This window comes from Pleurodeles waltl, chromosome 3_1 (assembly GCF_031143425.1).
Source record: "Pleurodeles waltl isolate 20211129_DDA chromosome 3_1, aPleWal1.hap1.20221129, whole genome shotgun sequence".
NCBI classification, from domain to species: domain Eukaryota; kingdom Metazoa; phylum Chordata; class Amphibia; order Caudata; family Salamandridae; genus Pleurodeles; species Pleurodeles waltl.
This window is the reverse complement of record NC_090440.1, coordinates 1,947,944,833-1,947,969,077: the sequence shown is the minus strand read 5'-3', so window position 1 is coordinate 1,947,969,077 and position 24,245 is coordinate 1,947,944,833. Positions and strand designations below refer to the sequence as shown.

At 44.3% G+C, this 24,245-nt stretch overlaps 1 protein-coding gene across 3 annotated transcripts in view; it reads left to right on the top strand.

Annotated features, from left to right (window-relative positions):
• Positions 1-24,245, top strand: part of CORO6 (coronin 6) — a 224,112-nt gene that overhangs the window by 182,167 nt on the left and 17,700 nt on the right. For 2 of the 3 annotated variants that reach the window (XM_069226258.1, XM_069226257.1), the window contains exons 6-8: positions 8,162-8,281; positions 13,008-13,112; positions 13,943-14,088. In XM_069226258.1, coding sequence (XP_069082359.1) covers positions 8,162-8,281; positions 13,008-13,112; positions 13,943-14,088 — 371 coding nt within the window. Of the gene's footprint in view, positions 1-6,986; positions 7,107-8,161; positions 8,282-13,007; positions 13,113-13,942; positions 14,089-24,245 lie in introns of all 3 variants that reach the window. The other variant, XM_069226256.1, reaches the window with a different exon arrangement.

Sequence of the window (24,245 nt, the reverse complement as noted above, 5' to 3'; positions counted from 1 at the left end):
TTTGTCTTTTTATCTTTCTGTCTTTCTTTACTCCCCCTTCTTTTCCTGCCACCCCTTAAGCCCTCACACTTTCCCACTCTCTTTTTCTCTCCCATCACTCCATCATGTTGCTATTACTTTCTTTGTCTTCGCTTCTTTCTGTGTCAATGTTTTGTCCAATCAACCTGTATCCCTCTTACTCACATACCTTTCCCCTTTGTTCTTTTATTTACCTCTCTTTTGTTGCTGCCTTTCTCTTACATCATCTCACCCTCTCTCTCCTTTCTCTTTGCTTCTCTTGTCTACTCTTCCCACTCTGATATGATCTCTCTCTGGTTGACTTTCTCTCTCTCTATACCTTTTATCCACGACTTTCTCTTTCTTGCCTCAATGTCTTCTCTAAAGGTGGGCCAATCAACAGGGAGAGCCAGAGTCGACCCAAGGGTTTGGCTCGGATATAAGAGACCATGCACGAGCCAAGGTCTGAAAATATTTTTTTTTATAAAAATATTTTATTGAATTTTGCAATAAAGATACAAAGAAAGCAGGATACCATACCATAGAATATAAGGGAGTAAAAGGTCCTATGTGTGACCTCAGCCCTCTTTTCTCACCCCCAAAGTTCAATCATCAATAGGAGAGACATCATCCAATTTAGTAGATAGTCCATAGTATGCCCACCATTTACCCCAAATTTCCCAAAAATGTTTTGGGCATCCCCGGGCCCTATAAATCGGCTTTTCCTGCCACTGTGTCAACTTCAGGGAGTCAGGGTGTTTCCAGGATTGTTGTATGTCCCTTTTTGCCACTAAGTTGCTAGGCCCACTAAGGCTCTGTCTCCCTGGGGGCACCCAAGATCCTTCATCATGGTCAATAGTGCCAGTTTAGGAGTCAGCTGTATTGGAACATCTAGAATGGCTGTAAGGGTGTCACAAAATTCTAGACCAATATTGGGTTATTATTGGGCACTGCCACACCATATGAAAGAAGTTAGCTGTGGGAGAATGACAGCACGTACAACTGGGGTCTGAAAGGATTCATGTTGTGTGCAGGTGGCAGGGAGTCATAAATGTCTGGTGTAAATAGTGTAGTTGTGTGTGGCGTAGGTGACTGAGATCGCTAGCTCTCAGAGAGCCTTGCATGCTTCCTGCTATTCAACCTCCTCCATCTCTCCGACCCACTCCTCCCACTTCTGACAAAGCTGTTCCAGTGTCTCTGTGGCATTGTTTACCAGAATGCGATAAAATTGGGAAACACCACTGTGCCCTAACCTCTCCACCAACAGTTTCGCTTTGAGAAGGTTAAATTCTGTGAGGTTCTGAAGACGTGCACTGTGGCAACCAATAGCATGACGTATCTGGATGTATTGAAATTTGATGTAAGAAAGTGAGAACTGTGCCCGAAGGTCAGCAAATGAATATCTATTAGACCTGTGCCATATGCCAGTCAGTGTGGTAATCCCTAGTAGATCCCACTTACAGGAGCTCTCCACGCGTGACAGATGGGTTAGGCCAGTTAGGCGTCCATTCCAGCCCATAGAGCGAAGGGCCCTCCTCCATACCAGGAATATGACCCTGGTGACTTCTGAGAATTTAATGGGGATTGGTCAGCCATAAAGGTGATGCATCACCCCATCTAGACCCAGTCCATAGAGTTCCAGGCGATATGCTGAATCATCCCAGCCACCTGTCAACCATTCATTTATGATCAGTAGGTGTGATGCCCAATATTAGAGGCGAATGTCCACTGCAGCATTCCATCACCATAGACCAAGTGTCAGCATTTGGTGTGTGCGATCTGGGAGGGCAACCACGCCAAAGGAAGGAATGCAAGAGCACTGCTAAGTTGTGGAACCAGGTATCCGGGATGTGAAGTGGAAAGTTCTGCAGAGTATATAGGTAATGGGGTAGTAACATCATTTAAAATAAGGCAACTCTACCCAGGAGATTAAGAGGGAGGTTTTGCCACACAGTCGGGTTATTTCTGGTGGCCTTCACAAGATGTGTTAGGTTAAGTGTGTGAGAATGTTCAGGCTGTGTTGCGATATGGATCCCGAGGTATTTAAAGACAGCGGATTGGGATGTCATCTCGCCAGGTGCTCGACGCACTGTCTCCCCGAAATGGGACAAGCAAGGATTTCTCCTTATTTAGGCGGAGGCCAGGGGCCTCCTCAAAAAGGCAGAGAAGCTCAAGAGCAAATGGACCAGAGGTTCCAGAATCCACGAGATATAGGAGAATATCATCTGCGTACAACTCAATTCTATCTTTGGGGGGTCTTTCCCACCGCCAGCCTCTCATCTGTGCATCGCATCTGACCAATCGTGCCAAAGGCTCGATGGCAAGGGCAAAAAGAAGGGGGGAAACGTGACAACACTGATGGGTGACTCGCTCAATCAGGAATGTCTCAGACAGCACTCCATTAATCATAACTTGTGCTGTCACGTGGGAGTAAAAAAGAGAGACCATTGTCTGGAAGCGAGCACCTAACCCCATTCAGTCAAGCTCTGTCCCCAGATAGTCCCAGTCAACGGTGTCAAATGCCTTTTCAAAATCGACCAGTGAGAGGGCCACATATGCAGGGAGTTTTTTCATATGAGCAAGGGCGACCTGTGGGGTGTGAATTGAGGGCAGACAGGTCCTTACAGTAAGCAGCAAAGGCAGCTGCAATGTACTCAGCTGAGGTAACCAGGGCACCCAATTCGGTCTGCACAGCGGGAATAAAGTGTGACTCTAGGCATCTGATTGCTAGTTGGTACAGGAGGACACTGTTTTTATCACTGTGTTCATACATGTGCTGAGTGATCGCCTGCCAGAAGTGACGGGCCTCACGAGAGACCAGGTGATGAACTGCCATTCTGTCTAAATCAAGTTGCTGAGTTTGTGCTTCGGTCGTGTGAAGTGCAAGTGTAGTTTCATTGGTAAGTATGGGGGCCTCAAGGTCAACTATGTCACACTGCCTCTCTCTCTCTCCTTATGCTCCAGGGACCTTCTCTCCAGCCCTCGAATTGTTGGCTTACCCGCCTCCCATAGAGTGCCAGCGCTCTCAATGGTGCCTTTATTGGTATCAAAATATGATTACAGCTCTTCAGCCGAGTGTGTAACCAAGTGGTCATCTGTGAGAAACCATGCATGCTCCTCATATAGCGTTTGTAGGGAGCCGGTGAACCGAGTAGGAAAAGCTACAGGGAGTGATACACGTTGAAGGAGCATGGAGGTCCCCGTTGTGCTGGGGAGTTCAGCAGTCGGGAGGAAAATATAGTCTATGTGGGACATAGTACGGTTAGATGATGAGCAATATTTTTAGGGTTCTAAATTCTCCAGGCATTGCAAAGCCCTAGGGAGGATAACCAGTGAGAAAGGGAGCAAGAGTGAATGCAGCAGTCATGAGTGGCCGGACCAGACACATTCAGAGTCGGGACAGTTACTGCGTTGAAGTTACTGGCCCTAGGAGTAGGGCACTGTGTGGCAGTGCTGCTATCAATTGGGTTAGATTTTGGAATGTTAGTTTATGCAGTTGCAGGGGGAACATAGATATGAAAGAAGGCATAAGGCTTCCCTTCCAATGTGCTCACAATTGCATCATACCTACCCAATGGAACATAGAATACCTGGGTGACTACTAATGGAAAGAATTTGTGGTGGAGGACTGCCTTATTCTGGGAACCTCTAATGAAGCTGAAGTGAAAGGCTTGGATGTAACCCAATCTGCATAAAAAGGGGCAGCAAGTGCAGAGAAGGTGGGTCTGTTGCAATAGAGCTACACCGGGGCAGTGGCACTGAAGAAATTTAAAGACAGTAGTGTGTTTGATACAGTCCAGTAGACCATTTCCATTCCAGGAGATACGAGTAAATTCCATGTGGGAATTGGTGATAGCCAGGTGGATAAAGATGAGGGGAGCAATGGAAGCAGGGTCACTGATTGGACGTGTCGTTTGGAAGAACATGCTTTCATGATAAAATTAACCAAGAACAAAGTAAATTAAAACATAACACCCAATGTAACAATCCCCACCACCCCACACTTCTACACAAGAAGCATCTTTCACCGGTGGAACATCCCTCAACAATGACTGAACACATATACTAGCCATTATAGGAAGACCTCCCCATTTTCAAACATCACAATGAGAGGATATGGATAATGTTAAGCTCCCCAGGTAAAGGGTTTGTTCTTTTAGCTGATGTACTCAATTCCGTCATATAGTCTATAACAGTTGCTGTTGTGTTTCCCCCAGGTATGTACCAGGCCTGGGTCGGTGGAGGTGTGGTGCCATCTCCAGATTCAGAGTGGGAGTCCTTGTGGCCAGTCTCTGAGGCCACTGGAGAAATTTCCTGTCTCCCATTTCTGCGTTTAGATTTGTGACGGTGACGGGACCTAGACCATCACCGGTCGTTTTGGAGCTTTAGGGGCTGGCTGTAGCTCTCCTTTTGGGGGTCTTATGTGCGAAGAGATTGTTGTTCAGTGGCCCATTCCCAAGCAGCTTAACTCTGAAAATATTTGGCAGGTAAATCATGCCACATAGCAAGATAAAGAGGCTCGTTATGAACCCGGCGGTTCAGACCGCCATGCCTGTGGCGGAAAAGACCGCCACTGACATGGCAGTCTGAACCGCCATATAATAAACACAGGGAGGGCCTTTTGTGGCGGCCCGCCGCCACCGCCAGGCTACTGCAGACAGGCAGTCTGACAATGGCGGATTACATTATCCGACAGCGCTGCCCCCGTATAATGTGCCCCGTTTCTCCCAGCCTTTGGCGGAAGGGGTGATCCGGGTCCTCTCTGGGGGCCCCTGCACTGCCCATGCACTTGGCACGGGCAGTGCAGGGGTCCCGTGCAGTGCCCCGTCGCACAGGTCACTGCCCGATTTACCTGCACCTGCCGCACTGAGGCATTGACGACGGCTCCATGTGGAGCTGTCGGCAATGTCCCGGCCCTGCATTCTGCTGGGCCTGCGGGCGGAAACAATGTTTCTGCCGGTCACCCCAGCGGAATGTTCGTAATTCGGCCGGCGGGGCCTCAAGGGGGCTGGCGGTCTCAGGAAAGACCGCCAGCATGCACGGTGGTGTTTACCGCCGTGTTCATAATGACCCCCACAGTCTCTTCAAAATTAAAAAACTAATTTCTTTAATATGGAGCAATGTTGACATTATTAAGTCACATTATGGATTCATTAAGAGGTAATGACGAAAGAGGGAGACTGATCAAACAAAATATTTGTTTATGATCACACAGTTTGGTTAGGCAGGGATGCTGGGATTAATTTCAGTTTTCCTGGTTTCCATTTGTACAAATCTACCAGTAAATGGGTATCTATTTGGCTGTTTTTTTTACCTCGTAGGTTAATGCTTTGTTTTTACCTTTATGCACAAGAGTATAGCCAGGTTGGCAGACAGGCGCCACATGAAATTTTGGTTCTTTTTGGGCTTGAGGTTCCAGCAGGATCTTATGCTGCGCCAGAACCCAGCATCTGACTCGAGCTTTAATTGGCTTGCCTAACCTTAGTCTTCTCTTTGTATCTCTACCCCCTCTTTCATTATCTCGCTCTTTCTCTGTCGCAACTTAATTCTGTTCCTTCTTTCCTTCATCTCCTCTCCTATTCTTTGTCTCTCTCTCTCGATTTCTCCCTCTTTCTGTCTCTTTGTCTATCTACTACTTGGTCTTGTCTCCATTCTGTTTACATGTATAGAAAATCCTCACATTGTGTATTGAATGCATGCCCTGCATGGTGAGCCCGTTAACAGGTCTTGTTTGGAAATCCGGACCTGTGTTAGGAATATGCAGCAGACATTACCTTGTTATAGCTTTTCATGAAGCTATGCAAGGCCCATCGATCCAGGAGAGGAAGGCGTGTCTATGCTGTGAGTCCCATCTCTTTTTCACCTTTCAGGCATCCGTAGAAAGGAAACCATGTCTATAATGCCAGGCCCATTGATCTATTCCCTTCCAGGCATCTGCCGAAAAATACATGTTCCCAAAGACCCATGAGTCTTCATCTCCCATGAATCTACAAAAGAAAGCCTTTTTTCCAAAGACCCTTTAATTTGCCCCTCCCAGTCATCTGCAGAAGGACATGCTTAGTGCGAGGTACCTTCATTATTCCTCCTCAAGCATCCACAGCAAAAAACATGTGGCAAAGCATGGGCCGTTCACATATCCAGTCACACTACCTGCCTGCCTTTTGCTTGCATCGCCCTTTCACCCCATGGTCTTCAATTCACCACGGAAGAGCATCATGTTCTCACACAGTACAGAAATCCAGACAAAGGCTTTCTATACAATCCAAGATACCCTTTTCATAGTCAACATAGATAGTGATCAATGTGCAGCAAAGTTACACTTCGAAGGCTTCTGAAGGTTCTTTGCCCCCTCTCTGCCATTTCAAGCTCCTGCTTAGAGTGAGAACATCCTTTGGTTGGCTTAGATCTGGATCCCTTTATCCGGTGGTGTCTCCCGCATTACAACACCATATAGGTTCCTGCTCCGGTGTCAGCTGCAGCATTGGCCTCTCATACACTGCATCCCAACAGCTAGATCATACTCCAGCATACCCCCTACACACACTGCTTTCCTTTCTCTGCATAGTGTCCAGCATTACCCCATCCATGTGATAGGCTTCCCTTGCTCTGCTGTAGAGACCAACTCTTTGGTTTGTATATTTCTGCTGAGTCACATACCTCCCTCAAGACACATACATACACACTGAAACACACACTGGTACCTTGTACACTGACTCTCATCTTGAAAGGCCAGCTGAGGTGACTGTCTTTTAGTTTTGTAATTTAATTACCCAGAATCCCTTCCCCTTCTTGTCTGTACTTGTCAGGGAGGGGCTGACGTAATCTGGTCTGCCATTTAATTGACGTAGCTCCAAAGTCAAGGAAATTGCATGATTTTCCTACAAGCCACTTCGGCTCTGGTGCGTCACTGATCTCATACTAACGTGATATGTGTCTGTGTCTCTGTTTACCTGTTGTGGTGCAACTAATCTGCTAACCAATCGCATTAGGAGAAAGAGAGGCCGCATGAAGGAGCTCGTCCGGTCAGGGCCATCTTTATATCCGATGGCAAAATCTTCACCACCGGTTTCAGCAGGATGAGCGAACGCCAGCTTGCTCTGTGGGATCCGGTATGACAAGGTGTTTTCTACTCTCTTATCTATTAATATTCATTGGTGTTGTGTACGTCAAAAGGTTCCGCAAGCAGAAAACATTAGATGAAACCAGATGGCACGCTCCATGTCCCTCATCACTCCTTTCCGGTAATTCTGTTCTTCCCAGCAGCCCAGGGTCCTCTTGATCTGTGATTGGTGGAAACCCCATTTAAAGACCCCCGAGGCTCTGCGGTCGGCAGTCAAAACACCAAAGGTTTACAACTAAGTGCAGTACACAAGCCGTCCTCTTTCATTCGCCAACAAGAAATGCTGGTTTGTTGCTTCACCTTTCTTAAAGCTAAAAAAAGGCAGAAATGGGAATACTCAAATCATTACTGTGGGGTTAAAGTATGTGACTGCCTAAGCATGAGGTAGTTACTCTTCTTATCACATCCACTTCCAACTACTCAGTGGTACGGCTTAAGTATTTTTGAGCCAGAGCAAAAATCACATCCGCCATCTTGGTTTCCTCCCAGCGGTGTCTGCTTGCGGACCCTTGCCACAGAGCGTGTGTGTGCTCCTGCTGCAGCGCCATGTCCCAGGTAACAGGAGCAAGACCTGTTCACCAAAATTGACACTGAATGTAGGTGGTGAATTGAATTGGGGCAAATGGTCCAGCGGCATGTGTTGTAATCCACATCTCCTTTTCATTGGGCCACGTGACACTTTACTCCCACTTCACATAGAAGTTCAGTGGATCTAAAGAAAGTAAGTATCCAGCCATATCTTGGCCTCATCCATACATGATGAGAAAGGGCTTCTTTCTTGATCGATGGTGGCTTCCTCGTCGCAGATAGTAAACTGGGTACAAATAAAGAAGGGGGTTGGGAGTTTATTCCACAGTCACTAGAGTGAGTGTGCCTGCCCACTGGAATGCTGGGAATAATAAATGACAACAAGCTTGATTCTGGACTTCCTGTGACCTGGGACTCTAGCAGCACTCGGACAATCCTGCCCTGGACGCCTGAGTGTGGTATCTCTGTGTTTTCTTCTTATTTTGTAACTGCAAATAACTCGTCTTCCTCCCCTAGGAGAAGTTTGCCCCCCATGAAGGGATGCGGCCGATGAGGGCTATCTTCACCCGAGATGGAAACATCTTTACCACAGGCTTCAGTCGAATGAGTCAGAGGGAGTTGGGCCTCTGGGACCCGGTAAAAGTGCCGCTCACGGCAGGGGGTTTGCGCGTCATTGTCACTTTGTGGACCCCGCAGTGTCAGCCCCCAAGAGGACACTGTTGCAGCATCATTCGTTTTCTTTTTTTGGTGGATAAATAATAATTGTAAATCACACACTTCAAAATATAATATACACTCAAGCATACTATAAATTGATTATAACATTGCTATCAGTGCAGGGAAAGATGTAAACAGGATAGCGGGGAAATAAAAATAAACAATGAAACCATAAAACCTCTGTGGATAACACATCAATTAGAGAAGTACTGCTCCTAAAATTCACCCTAGATTTCATAAAATGGGCCAATCCCACCCCAGGAATTATGATACAAATTTATTTTCAAAGTTATTAGGACCATCACTTGACTTAAACAACAACTGTCTATTTTATTCTTACTGTTCCGATAACGTAGAGTCAATCTTTCACCATTCAGGCCCACAGTAGTCTCTTTACATCTTTGCATGGGAGACCCAGGCGGATGGTGTTGGGTACAACGCCCACAGTGATCACACTTTTCCGTAAATGCTATGCCCCAGTAGCGCACAGTTTGCAGAAATGTTCTAAAGCATTATGACCTCATATTTAATCTACTACGAGGTGATGGATAGTCCGTGATCTTTTTCACTCACGCTAAAAATCATTATCTGTCCTCATGATGGACAGTGGATCCCAGTTCCTGTCAGTGAGATGAACTCATGTCCCTTCTTAATGCTCCTTATTGCCATCCATTACTCATTACTGGCACTGATAATCATTTCTTAAAATTTTTTGACTTCCCCCACTGCCTGTCACCCGGGGTGAATGTCTGCCTTGACACTCCATATCTCCTCCCAGGCGTTTATCTTTGGGACACTGATGTTCCTCTTCCTTCCTCAATGGCTGTCATCGAGGGGGCTCTTCTGCTCTGTGCCTGGGTCGGGGGGGGGGGAGGGGTCAAAATCTGTCCCAAAAAAACCTTACCACCACACCGTTTCTCTTGCTTGGGGTAAAGTTGGTTCCCTCACACTCCTTAAATTCTTCCAGTGCTTATCACTGGAGATTATTTTTTTTGTTCCTTCCCTTACTTATGCTCTGCTCGTTTCAATCCATGGGATGTACCTCTTGTTGATGAAGTGCTTAAACCCTTCCCAAATACCTGGCATTGTGGTGTCAAGGTGTATCCCTAACCGTAACTTCTGAACATTCCACTGTAGAATCATTTGAAGAACAGAAACTTGAAAATGTTTACAATTTTTAAAACTATTTTTAAGGCTTCAAAACTGCCCTACTTTGGCAGCAAAAACATGAAATTGGAATTTTGGTGCTGAGAAATGAGGCTGCCAATTTGTTCTGAAAGTGGAAAAAAACAAAGCTATTGAAGAAGCTCAAGTAGGAAAAAACTAATGAATAACAGTAATTAAAAATGTAGCAAACATTTGCAAAGCGAGTGCATCTTTTTCGTGTATCTAAAAGTGTTGGATACTAGTGAGGCTTCTTTATCTGTGTTGCCCCCAGCTGTCTCAGAATGAAATTCCCATACTGAATTAACACATTAGGCTACAAAAATATGGGAGCTGTGTGTAGGGCCCTTTCCTGAGCAGACTGCACTAGCAGAGTTAAGCTGTATCCTGAAAGAAAAGTAATGTAAAAAAAGAGTCAGAAGGTGCACTTTGTTTTGGAAGGCGTCTGCTTAAAATACATACACAGCACAGTATTGAGTAGTGGGCACTTTTGGCAAAGGCCCAGTGTTTTCGTTGCCTCTGTAGGAGAGCCCAAGTGTGGGCACCTCTTTATTTGTGAAGGTAAGAAGGCATAAGTGCAACATGTTATCATGACAGCAAAATGAACCTAATAAACCTGTGAGGACAATTTATGAATAGCACTGCACCTTAGTGAGAGGCTGTGGGAGCAAAACTCCAAACAGTTTGTAAACAACAAAGCCATAAATCTGCAATTACAATGTTGTCATGTTAGTGAAGTGACTGCATCAAAGAACAAATGCTGGGTCCCAAGCTACATGTCACTTCTGCACTCTAAAATAAGGACTACTTGATGACCCTATCACCAAAGCTTACTGGGAAGAACAGCGCAATGTAAACATTCCCTAAATGCCATGGCCTTTATGGTAGCCCATTTAATCAATAACAAACCATGAAATACACATGAAAACCAATACCTGAGACGGCATATCTCAAAGACCACTTTCTCTTTGTATGTTTTCTTATTATACGGTTTTTGAAGAAATTATAAAATGAAGTCGTCAAGACTCAAAAGCAACAAGCATTGGCAAAACCAAAATACTTGCATGTATTATGCTAATGCATGCAGTGCAGGGAGCCAGCTCGAGCAGGCCCAAGAAGACCATAGTAGTGAAGTAGTCACTCATGCAGTTCAGCACGGGCACTGGAGTGGACGCAGAAGGATACATCCAACTGGGTGAGAAATTAATATTGCAGTGGGCTGAGCCTAGAATTGACTGTCAAATCCTCAAGCAGATAGCTCAAAAAGAATGCTTGAAGTAAGCCAGTGGTTGAAAGGGATGGACCCAAACCCACTTTATGTATACTGTTAGCAATAGGTCAGTTTGACTGCTGCGCTGTCAAAACCCAGACAGAAAAAGAAGAGGAAAGTTGTGGGAGGGAATGAGTTTCACCCTGTCAAAGAAATGACTCACGAATAAAGAAAACACCCACTGCTCTCCTCCCAAAACAGGAGACAATTGTATTTCAACAAATGAAGTAAAACCATTGATGCGAAATAGTTTACGTATGTCTTTTTATCATTTAAATACAAGGAACTTTCCTTAGCGTTCACCGTCTGGCCCTGGGCATGCAGGTGTACCTCTGCCTGGTAAGAAAGGAAAAGTCCTCTTAGTCTTTGCTTTGCCTCCTTCTATAGCCAGCTTGTGTGACTGGGTCTCTGTGACAAAGCTGATTTCATTTGTCATAAAATGATTGCTGATGAAAGTGAATCTTGCCTAAGGTCTGTATCAGCTCCTAAGCTGTGATTACGAGTCTATCGTAAAAAGCACTAACACCAATTCACTGTGGAAACTGAACGCCGCGTCCTGTGGCGTCATCTTGCTACCTTACCTACTGTCATGCCCAATCACTGTGAGGTGCAGTCAGTCAATGATGCCATGCATCCTCTGAAGGTGAAAGGGTGCGTGCCTGCATGTGGGAGTCGCACCCACAACTGGACAACACCTAGCTGCTCGATCAGAATCCCTGGTTGTCTACCTGGCAGGATGATGCAATGCATTGGCAACATAGACGACACTGCACTAATCTATAAAACATGCAAGGTAAATAAATACATATACAAACAAATGGATAAACATCTTACTAATGTCCTACCAAACAACTGAACATCCATCCCTTGCTGCCACATCCACCCGGCCACTCTGCTGACAATGACGCCACACCCCGTCTCCTGATTGCAGTGCTGTGTGATTGCATGGGTGAGAAGAGCTGGCTTTGGACAGTGCATGATGGGAGTGATGATAGGTCACTGGTGATGAATTCATTGTAATGCAATTTACTTTTAAGCATAGTATATCATGACTGATAAAGATCACCTGTAAGCATTTGCTCTAATAATTCTGTTTGAGACTACTAGGTGACCACATTTCACCGGAGTACCACCAAAGTCCCAGGTGTATGAAGAGCAAACCACAATTATCACCATAGCGCAGGTCTTCATAGTTTATAATGTGACAATAAAATAAAAGGCTGTGTGTGCATAGTACACAAACTTTCGAATTCACATACACTGTCAGAGTTGGAAGGCTTATGTGTTATATTACTCTAGTGTAATACTTTTGTTAGCTTTATCACAATTTCCCGACCTAGATGAGGTGTAAAGGAAGGCTGGTAAAACTGAAGCATATCTTTAGACATGCCCTGTAGTATTTAGCAGCAAAATCCTTGTAATTAAATTGCCATCCAGTACGAAAACAAGGTGGAAGCATGTGTGGTGTGCTGGGTGTTTTAGCGATATTATCTTCCTTTGGGTTCTTAGGACTCATATTGAGTTTATGTTGAACGTGCACTATGATTCCTAATGTTGGAAGGTTAGTTGTTCCCTTTCCCATGACATCTCTTTCAAACCAGCCAATAAATAGGGTAAAAGCCCAGCTTGTGGCTCATCAGCCCAGTGCTGTAATGCTTGCGCAAAAGCAGACAAACTGAAAAAAAGCCATTCAAGGGAGAAGACAGTGAGACAATTCACAAAGTTTTATTGTGTTGGACATACAGGAGCAGGTGCCACATAAGAAAGAAGTAAGTCACACCTTCATGGAGAAAAATCTTTGTGAATAACCAGTGTTATTTGAAATAAAATAAAGGGACATCGCAGAAACTCCCACCAATCGTTTTATGTGTCTAATGATGCTAAATGAGCATCAACCCACTTGGATATTAGGGCCACTTGTTGTCGGTGTCCTCTGCTGTCTTTGGAATAACAGACCTATTGGAGCATTAACTCAAATCGGTGCAAGTGATAGAAAAGCGGTGATTTAGAGTGGAGAGAGGGTACCTGATATCCAAAGGGTATGCAGTTACCTTGCCTTCTTTGAGAAGAGCAGTCCCATACATTGGTGTTCACTGCAGGTACTAAAAGAAAATCCAGAATGCATTTGCTACTAACCGATGTCTTTGAGTGGAGTCTGCACTGGTTTCTAAAATGCTACTGTTGTCCTTTTCTTTTTTTTTTCGAGCATAGACTAACTTTGAAGAGCCCATCGCCCTGCAAGAAATGGATACCAGCAATGGCATCCTACTGCCATTCTATGATGCAGATTCCAACATAGTCTACTTGTGTGGAAAGGTAAAGCCTGGTTTATGGGTCTGGAAGGAGCCATGACAAAGTAGCCACACTGCAGTGCACAGGTGCTTGTAGGGCAATAATGCATCGGAAAAGAGAGCTGTAGGACATGTAGGTGTGAGCAAGGCCAGTTTGTTGAGGAAAGGAGGAGAAATAGTGTGGGGGGAGCACTTCAATTAGTGGTTTGAGGCTGGGCTGTTTTGTTTGTGTCTCTAGAAGAGTTCACTGAAAGCAGAGGGTGGAGAAAGGTAAATCTGCGCATGGAATGACGATAGATACAAATCTGCACAGAGCTTTGAGGATACAGATTTGTGCAGGGGATTTATATCACTAAAATTCTAGAGGGAAAGGTTAGTGTCTGTATGACGTGTGGAGAAGATGTGTGGATGAGAGAGGGGTTAGTATGTCCATAGAGATGAAAAGATCATTCTGTGCATGAAGGGTGAAGTAGTGTAGGAGGAAGGTAACTGTGTTGGGGGGGGGAGGGTGTCAGTGTATGAAGAGGGCAGGGGGGAGACAGGAAGGTCAGTCTCTGAAGAAAGTAGGGAAATATGTATTTCAGAGATACCATACAACTAGAGGAAAACAGAAACAGGCATCCTGTATTCCAAAGGCGACGAACACTCCAGTTTTCAGCATTTTTAGGACTTCACACTGTTCAGACCAGGTGGAGCTTATAGACCATAGGAGATATTCTCCATAGTAAGAGTGGGATGATATGGGTTGTCAATGGCAAATCTATTTATCTTTCAAAACTGGTCACTCGTCTCTTGTCCTAGCAGAAGCACCATACTCCGGTGCAACCACACTAACATCTTGTCTCCTTTCTGCAGGGTGACAGCAGCATCCGGTATTTTGAGATCACGGACGAGGCCCCTTATGTACATTATCTGAGCACGTACAGCAGTAAGGAACCCCAAAGAGGGATGGGATTCATGCCAAAGCGTGGTCTGGATGTCAGCAAATGTGAGATTGCAAGGTCAGCTAGCCCATATTGTGAGAGCCCTTTGCAACACAAACCATGTCAGCAAGTTCTGCAGATTTTTAAGGGGTACTCTGGAGAAGCTACAACACTAAGCTTACAGATTAAATCAAGGCTTTTACACTGAGAGTGAGCGTGCATTCTCTTTGATTTTATGATTGAAGGATGCACGTAGGACAGGCAAAAAAGTCTGCAATGCAGTGGCAGGAAAATACACAGGACACCTGTGGCACTTGTAGTTATGGAATATGGCACCTTATTTGAGCTAATGAAAGAAAATTACATTATCATCAAACTCAAAAGTGACATGTGGCCATGACCTCTTGTTGTCTACACCATACATCCAAAGAGAGGCCCTACTTCCATGACCACGCCTCTTCTTGGCCTTAGCCCTACCATGATTCACATCCCATCCGAATATACTATTGCCACCATGCCTCAGCCATGTTTTCTGATTTCACAACTCATCTTGACATCACTAGTTAACAGGACTCTGTACCACATGCTGTGTAAGGCTTTTTGGATAAGTTCACACTCCCCTTGACTATGTTTGTGTGATAGACTCTACATCACTCCTGTCTATGCATTTACTGAAGTGTATACTCTGAGATTTTTACACTTATAGTAATCCTAACCCAGATACTGCAACATCATGTATTGTTCAGCACTCCCATCATCATAACTCATTTCACTTGCCTCTGTATTGCATGCACATTTTCCAGTGGAACTAGTTAATGTATGCTCTATCCAGCCTTAATAGGATGGAATCACAATCCAGAGTCCATCATAAATTACTTTAGAGCAAGATGTGTGGGGTTCGCCTTTTTTCAGACTTCTCTTAATGGCACTACTGGGATACGAGAGATTTGATTACAGTTATAACCTATTGAAGGGCAAGGCCACCTTCCTATTCTTACCACACAACATGTCCAGTATACTGTCACAATGTAAGCTAAGTTTAAGCATCAGTCTAGATTGTAGTGATTGTGCTGTATCGCAGAACAAAATGTAAAAACAAACAATTATGATAAAATACCTTTATGTTTCACAATTACAAAGTCTAAATTTCAGATTTCTTACATGAAACTTATGGTACCTTTCTTCTTTAGGGGTTCATGATGTGCTTTTTTACGAGTCAACACATTTTTTGGCATCATGCAGCCCCACGCCTTTCTCGTGGCTGTACGTGAAGTTATGGGCATAAGAATGTAGGGTCACATGAAACAAAAGTATCTTTATCATTACTACACTGATTTTCAGCACACAAGCCCACCTTATTGTGTTTTTGTGAATCACTGGCAACCTTGGAGCACTGCACACCAGGAAGAGGTTAGTGTTACGTGCTATTATGCGTGAGAGCATCAAGGAAAGAGATAATGTTAGGCATAGAGAAGAAATGAAAAGGTGGAGAGCATTACTAGTAAGAATAAAGGAAATAAGGGCGTGTACTCTTCAGAGACGTCTCATCATAGTTGCGTGAGGGGAAGGTAGAAGATAGAAGAAACAAATAGTTGGAACCATGAATGTTTCTCAGTGAATGTTTCATACATATAGAGGATGTATATATATCTATCTATCTATATATATATATATATATATATATATATATATATATATATATATATATATAACTCTTTTCTGAATCAAAGAATGAGGTAAGGTTGGAAACATTACTTTGGGATTTTCACTACTTTAATAGTCTGGGACTATAATACAATTTGGCGAGGGAGAAGCGAGAAAAAAGGTCTGATTGTACGTTTCTTGATGATGACGTTTTTACCTCATTGCTTATAATCTTTAATTACTCCACATAACATTCAAGAGGATAGTGTTCCCGTATACCGACACATGATGTAGTGTCTTGGTACTGAACATCCAAGTATTTATGAAATAGCTACTTTTTCTTCATGTAACTCTTCATTTTATGTTCATATTTTCACCTACAGCCTTGAGAAAGCCCTATGCCCCCGTGCCACAAGGGGACAAAACATCTCGGCTGGTAAAAAGAAGCACATCATGAACCCTTTGGAAAAACTTATTCTAACAGAGAAACTGAAACCAAGATCAGAAAGGGCTTCATTCTATCATAAATGTCACCTGCCACTAATAGTGGCCTAGAAACTCCTCGTTTAACCTCCTAGTACAAATCATACCTGATTAGGTTCGGGACTGACCCACTATAAACGCATTCTGTTTAGGGTTGCCTGGGAACTAAAAATACAGTATGGTACAAATAGTAACCTTTCAAACAAAGCATGAGGAATTAAATTGAGTATATGCCATTGCTTATCTAGATAACTACCGTTTATTGTGCATCCTAAATTACTCCTGTTTGTGGATTGCCCTCGCACTAGTTAGCTTTAGCAACACAAAAGGATGATGGACGGAGTGCTGAAACCTTTCAACCACTCACCCCCAGCCACAGATCTGGGTTTAATCCATCGTTGCTTTGCTCACCATGCCACCCCAGTAGACTGGGCTGAGTGTTTGAAAAGTTTCAACACTCCATCCATCATTTTATTTTGTTTTGTGATGTTACTAGTTAGCTTGTCAGATTATAATAAATAACGTTAAAGTGGAAGCACTTACTAAATGCCGATTGTACTAGAATAGCACATTAATATGTTAACTATGTATAGCTCGTATTAACTACCGCACCATTATTATTATTGTTTTAAATTTATACTCTTTCATATTCATACATTTGCATCACACAGCAAACTGTTTCAAGCCTCATAACTGTGTTATGAAGTATTCTACTGTTTTTCAACTAGAAGCGGTGCTTTTTAGATACTCTGCAATGACTTACATGCAGGTCCCTGAATCCCAAAAACCCGTCTGAGGACAAGTGGCTCTTGTTCAGCTTCCAAGACAATAGTGCCTGAAAATGTTTATGACTATGCAAATTTTATCATAACAATACACTTCAACTTCAGCTGTTAACACACACACACATGGCTTAGACCATATTTTGTATGTGTAAGTTGCAAATTGAACCGAAATAGACGACATGTGTCTGGAACATTGAGGTTTAAGAAACTTTCTTGGCTTTGGACATGAAAGTCTTAACTGGCTCTTTAATCAGTTAAAGAGGAATGGTTCACACAAGGGAAGGACAGGTTCTTCTCCTCCATCGATTTCTCAGTTGCTCAAGATACACAAACCACTAACAGACTTTGATAAAGGACACTTTTGTGATTCGTGCTTATACTTTCACATTTGGTCAGCCTCAAGCAGGACCTTTATAGTTGGTAATATAAGAAGTATATAACTAGGACATTTTCTAAATGCTTATCCTGGAAAGTGGTTAGCTTTTCATACAATGGTAAAGCCATCTCATTTCCCTTCATATCACATACTGAATCATCACTCAAAAAACATGTTTTTTTCTCAATACGGTTGTGTAGTATTTTCTCAAATACGCTGTAAACATGGTTACGTGTCTGGGATCGGTGGTTATGGATATGATTATGATAAGTGGTGGTTCTAGATATGATCATGATAAATGGTGGTTCTGGATATCATTATGATACGTGTCTGGGATTGTGTGTGTGTGTGTGTGTGTATATATATGTGTGTGTTTGTATCCAGTTTCTATGATTAGAGTCCATACCTCTATGTCTTTAAAAGTGGATGTTATTCTAGAGTCATTTATTTGATCTAATGTTTACTTCTTGACTCTATATCTGATAAATACGAAATCAACCCTGGAAGCCTCATCTGCTGCTCCTGGAGTAATCCTTATAACACATCACAGGATTGGTTGTATAATGCCCATTGGTATTGTCGATATGAGTCACACTTAACTGGACTTCCCAGATCAATGTAAAAGGAAATATTTTCTTGCTCTACGTACATTTATATGAACTCCCCCTCTGAAGTAAATTGTAATTTGTTACTTGACAATTGCCAGATCTAATCTGAGAAACACTGGAACAGGTTTATCTGTGCTACACCAAGGGAATACCTTTAAAACCTATACCTTGTCTTGCTTACTGTATGATACTCTGTTTTAATCCATGATAGACATCAGGGCATAACGTGGGTTTCTCCTCGGCCGCTTTTAAATAAACTCCCAAAAGCATATACTACAGCTGGGCATTGAATGCACATTCACATGGATGACACCTCTGTCACTCCCGAGTATACGGCAAGGACATAGACTACAGATAGTGCATAATAAGCATTTACATGAGTTGCTCCTCTGCCACTCATGTGTCATATTCGGAGCTTACATTATCAGAAGCATGCACCACCATATGGGGCGAATACTTAATAGTTTAAAGTGTATGTTATAGACCACTTTAAAAGGTAAGCATCTGCATGCTTCGTGACCGCAATCGACCCAGGCTCTCCCTTATGCTTGTGGAAACACGGGTTGAACTTTCTCGGCCATAATACTTGCGAAACACAAAGCACTTCCCACATAGGTCACCGCATACTCATATACTCTTGACCCACACATTCACCTGCCTTAATGCTTTTGTATCAAACTCTTTTTCACTTTTACTCTCACAGTGACAAATCAAGAAAATAGCACAACTCTGGTTTTCACATATGACATCAGACCACTTCCTTTGTACCCCACTTGACTCTTCATAAATGCAACAACAATACAATACAGTAGAATATTTAAGAAGTTACTGCTTGAATAATCAGAGGTTATTCTTAAAATGACAGAGGTTTCAAGTTTTGGGAAAATATGTTGACAGGGATTTTGGCAGCTGGAGTATTGTGAAATTTATGACCCGAGGGACGTTTACATATCTTCTTTGGACATGTGTTGTTTAAACTGTTTTCCTCTTCCCCTCCTCTCTGCCTGGAGGGTCCTTTGACTTGCAAAAAATTTAGGTATTCTTGCCCGGGTTATACCTTTAATACCATTGCACTGGCTGATTAGACTGTTAATGATACTTACCTTAGTAACAAAGATGATACAGCAAAAGCCCCATCTACTACTAGGGCCGATACGCTACCTCAAGGCCCCGTTGGTGTCAACAGCTTTCTTTGTAATGTCAGATCCTTACCTAAGCATGCATTTGAACATTGGGATTTAGTTTCTTCCCTAGCCCTGGAGGTATTTTTTCTGACAGAAACCTGGATGTGCCTGACCACCTTTCCATAAGTCACACTTGCCCTGTCAGGAACTTATCGCATTCTCAGACTTGACAGGAGACCAAACTGGGTGGTGGCATAGCCATTGTTTTTCAAGATACGATCAAGGTGTCATTTGTCAAAACCCTAATGGTTGATTGGGCAGAACCAGAATTTATTTGTCGACACCCTAATGGCTGATTGGGCGGAACCAGGCATTTATAAACTAGAGTTTCCCTTAGGTGACTGCTGGAAAGGAGCGCTTGTCTACCGCCCACCAGGCCCCAAGTCAGATTTCAGTCATCACCTATCTGAGCATATTGCTACCCATGTTTTATTGGCAAAATATTTTCTCCTGCTGGGAGACTTTAATTATCATGGGGAAAATCTCTCTAACTCTAGTTGCGCAGTGTGTTTCTGACTTGGGTCTGTTGGAACTACATCAAGAAATTAAAAGCCCCACCCATGACGCAGGTCACACTTTAGAATTAATTTGTACTAATGCCTACAATTTATGTTGGGATCCTCCTTCACCGCTCACCTGGAGAGGTCACTTTCTAATCTGGTTCCAAATTCCAAAATCAGGTGGGACAGTTAAACCCAAAATAGGAGACCACAAAGCTTTTCCTTTGTGCCTCCAGTGCCATCTTAGGACCTCGATATTGATGCTGCCTTAGTGCAATTTAACAAGCCCCTAAATCATGCTTTCAATTATATTGCCCCCCTGAAAAAAGGAGCCAAGTTACCATCTGGATCCCATACCCCTTGGTACTCTAAAGAGCTGAGACAGTAGAAATCCTTCTGCAAAAAGCTAGAAAGGCGATGGAAGAAAACTAGATCTCAAATCGATAAAGATGCTTTTAAACCAGCATTGTCCTCTTACCACCAGCACATTATGGGGGTCATTCTGACCTTGGCGGTCTTTTCGCAAGACTGCCGAGTTACCGCCGCGGTGAAGACCGCCGACCGCGGCGGTATGCCGCTGTGCGCATTCTGACCGCTGGGAGCGTTCCGCCGGAAAACCGCCAGCAGCCACACTGGCGGTCGGCGGGAAAGTGGAGACTGGTCAACCTCCACCGCCACGCCAGCAGAACACCGCTCACAGAATTACGACCCACATTTCTGTGTGGCGGTCTTCTGTTGGCGGTCTTCTGTTGGCGGTCACCTCCCCATGGCTCCTGTCACCTCCCGGAGGACCAACGCACAAGGTAAGTTGATCGTCCGTGAGGGGAGGGGGTGGGGGGGTGTTGTGTGATGTGTGCGTGCATGGGGGTGTGCGTGTGAGTGTGTAGAGGGGGTGTGTGAGTGCGTGCATGCGGGCGGGGAGTGCTGCTGTGTCTATGGGCAATGTGTGTAGTTCGGCGGGTGCGCATGTCGGCATGTATGTGTGCGGGTATGTGTCCCCGTTGTGTATGTGTGTGTGTAGGGGGTGTGTATATGTGCATGTTGGGGGTGTGTGCATGTCGGGGTGCGTGTATGTGCATGTCGGGGTGGGGGTGGGGAGGGGGTTCGTACCACCTCTGGGGGGTGGCAGGGGGGTGGAGGGTGTGGGGGGAGGACTCGAGGGGGCAGTGGGGGGTGGGGGAGACCCCTATCAGTGCCAGGGAAGGAATTCCCTGGCCCCGATAGTGCCTACTGCCATGGTTCGCATGGCGGTTCCCGAACGCCAGAAACCGCGGCGGTAAGCAGGGTCATGATACCGTTGGCGGTCTTGGGTCGACCACCGGACCGGAGTGCGCAGACTCCAGCCCGTCGGTCATGACCGCCGTGGCTGTCGGAGTGGGGAAGTGGCGGTCGGTCGCGGCGGTGACCGCCGCGGTCAGAATGCCATTTTTAATACCGCCGGTCTGTTCGCGGTCCGACCGCCGCCTCTCCGCCGACCGCCAAGGTCAGAATGAGGGCCTATATTAGCCCAGAAACATCACGTTATCACCTAAATAGGTCATGCTGGCCTTCTAAAGAATTATTCAAAATCCTTAACGATTTTGTAAACCTTTCTGCCTGCTCCCAAACTATTTGTGCCTCACAAGACCTGTGTAATGCTTCAGCGGATATTTTGAGGACAAAATCAGTCAGATTTACTTGTAATTTACTTCGCCTTCAGCTCTGTCCTATTAGATGCTGTATTAGAAAACTCAAAATGGTTCCTGCTCACTAAAAAAATGTGCCTCCTTTTCTCTTGAGCAAATTGAACAAGCTTTAGGTAAAGCCAAATCTGGCTCTCCTGTGGACTTATGTCCACCATGGATCACCGTTTTGCTCTCACACCAGATGGCTTCCACAGTTATCCGTATCCACAGAACCTATACATAGATACAGGAAGAAGTTCTGGCACTTGAAGTCTGCAGAGGTTGTTCCTATAGAAACAAGGCCAACATTGATCCCAACAACTTAGCAAACTATCATTCTGTATCATTGCTCCCGCTTCTAGGCAAGTCGTTGGAAGGTCTAATAAACTCACAACTTTAAGCTTACCTTGAAGATAATATGGTCCTGCACCCATCAAAATCTGGGTTCTGATCTGGCCATAGCGCGAAGACTGCCTTGATTGCAGTTATAGACTTTATAAGACTTTCCCTGGTGCTATTGGATCTATCGGCTGCTTTTGACACCATGCCTCATTCAACAATGATTCAGAGGCTGTATGAGATTGGCATTTTTGGGACTGCCATTCAGTGGGTTCTAGACTTCCTTAATACCAGAACTCAAACTATTTCACTAGGGGCCTTCCAATTGACAATGGGGACACCATAGGGTTCCTGTCTAAGCCCTATTCAATCTATTTATTCTCCTAGCTGCTATTGCTACATCCTCTGGTTTTGAAATAAAATCATATGCCAACGATACACAACTGATGATTTCCTTTGATAATGAACTGGAGGTAACTAAGGAACAATTTCCCAATGGTATGAAGGCAATTGCAGAATGGATGACAACTCATTTCTTACAACTGAATGGAGACAAAATGGAGATTATGTTATTTGGTGAAGTTCAACTACTTCAGCTTGGTCTGCCCCTATGCCTAAGCAGTTAGTCAAGAACCTTGGCTTGAAAACAGTCTCTTTCTATTTTTTTAAATGTATTTATTGGGTTTTCATACAAGATGATCCATGTAAACAACAGCATAACCCCCAACGAAACACATTACACAAAGGTACAGCAATGGTGTAGCAGGGTGCAAGGTGCACCACCATGAACGTGACGTAGTTAGGGATATGACAACATCAGCATATACATTGTATACATAGAACTAAAGGAACATCACCACATCGCAGATAAGGGCATTGGATGCAGAACAGAAAGGAGAGGGCAGAAAAGTGATTTGGGTGGGGGAAGTGATCAATCTGGAGAGGTGGTTACTAAGGTGAGATAGTAGTTCCAAAGGGGCTGCCAAAAATCTTTAGACTGAGATGTGAGTGGCTGTAGCTGTTCGTAGTCCCTGCTGATGCCATTGCAATGTGTCATACATTTGAGCCACACTGAGGCAGTAGGGACTTGACCAGTGCCAAAATGCACCATGATCTCACGTTTAGCAAACTAAAGTGCCATTGGCAAAAGCCGGCGAGTGGACTTAGAAATATCACTAGTGTAGCCCAGGAGTGCCATGAGGGGGTCAGTTGCAACCGCTACTTCCGTCATGGGGCTGAGATGTGAGAACAGATGGAAGACCAAATTGAGGGCATGTTCATGTCAGGTGCGCAAAATCTGCATTCGGGGCGGAACATTTGGGGGCAACTGTGCGATCACGTAGGGTCGAATTTTGCAATATCAGAAGGGGAGAGGTATGCTCAATTGAGGTATTTGAAATGCAGCAACTTGTGTCTGTGGTTGACCAAAATACGTTGGGTCTGTGAACAGTAGGGCCACACTTGTCAGTGAGTAGGGAGCCCAGATCCATACCCAAGCCTCTCTGACTCTAGCTGTGGTGTCAGGTTTCATGGTAATGCAGAGGTGGTATATCCTGGAGACCAACCGGTCTCCAACAGTGTCCGAAATGACAGGTTGGGGGAGGGTGAGGGGGAATCGTCCAGGGCCAGGGGGTAGGAGGGCATAAGGGAGCATAGGGTAATATGTAGCCTTTGAAGCACAAGTGAGTGGTTCTGAAAGAGGCTATCATCTGCATGTGTATAGACATGCCCATCAGGGAAATCGAGGTAATGGCGTTGGAGGGTGCATTGCACCAGTTTTCATGTGTAAGTGGTAACCAGGGGTTGTCAGCTATAGGAACAGCAGGGGAATAAAGACCAGTCTCTTTCTATGAAAGACCATGTTTCTGCCCTTAGAGGCAGCTGTTTTAATAAAATGTGTCGCAGAAGAAGGCATCCTCATCCAGGAAAACTCTGGTTCAGACTCTAATTGTTAGTTATTTAGAGTACGGCAATGCTTTGCTTGCTGCCGCCAATGAGACTCTATTAGCAAAACTACAAGTGGTCCAAAATACGGCTGCTCTGCTGGTCTGCAGTCTTCCTGCCGGCTCCACATCTGAACCTTTGCTGAGAGAGACTTACACTGGCTACCTTTCAAGAAAAGGACCATTTTTAAAATTTGTTGTCTTACCTATAAATATTTAATGGCCATTCGTCCTAGTTACTTATCCCAGAAACTGAAACGTCACTGCCCAGTCATGGACTTACGTTCCAAGGAAAAAGTCTTATTTTCAGTTCCCTGTGTTCGTTTGACAAGATGCGGAGGAAGGTCCCTTTCCTACTTGGAACTGTTTTAGTAGAATAATTTGCGCGCATGTCCGCGCCCGCCCTGGTTATGTCAACTTCAGGAAATTACTTACTACAGCTCCTTTTTAAATGTTGGTGTAATGTTTTCCTGTACTTCTCTTAGGCGCTGAGACACCTCTTCGGTGGCGATTCATGCGCTATAGCAAGTTACACTCACATACCATAACTATGGATGTTCTGGTAGAGAAGGCAAAAGATATGAGTTAAAGTTAAGAGCACAGAGAAGACATCTGATCAATAAACATTGTACGGGTAGGGGGTAGAGGATACTTGAAATGAACAGAGAGCGATACGTACTTTGTGAATTGAGATGTTGAATTTAGACCT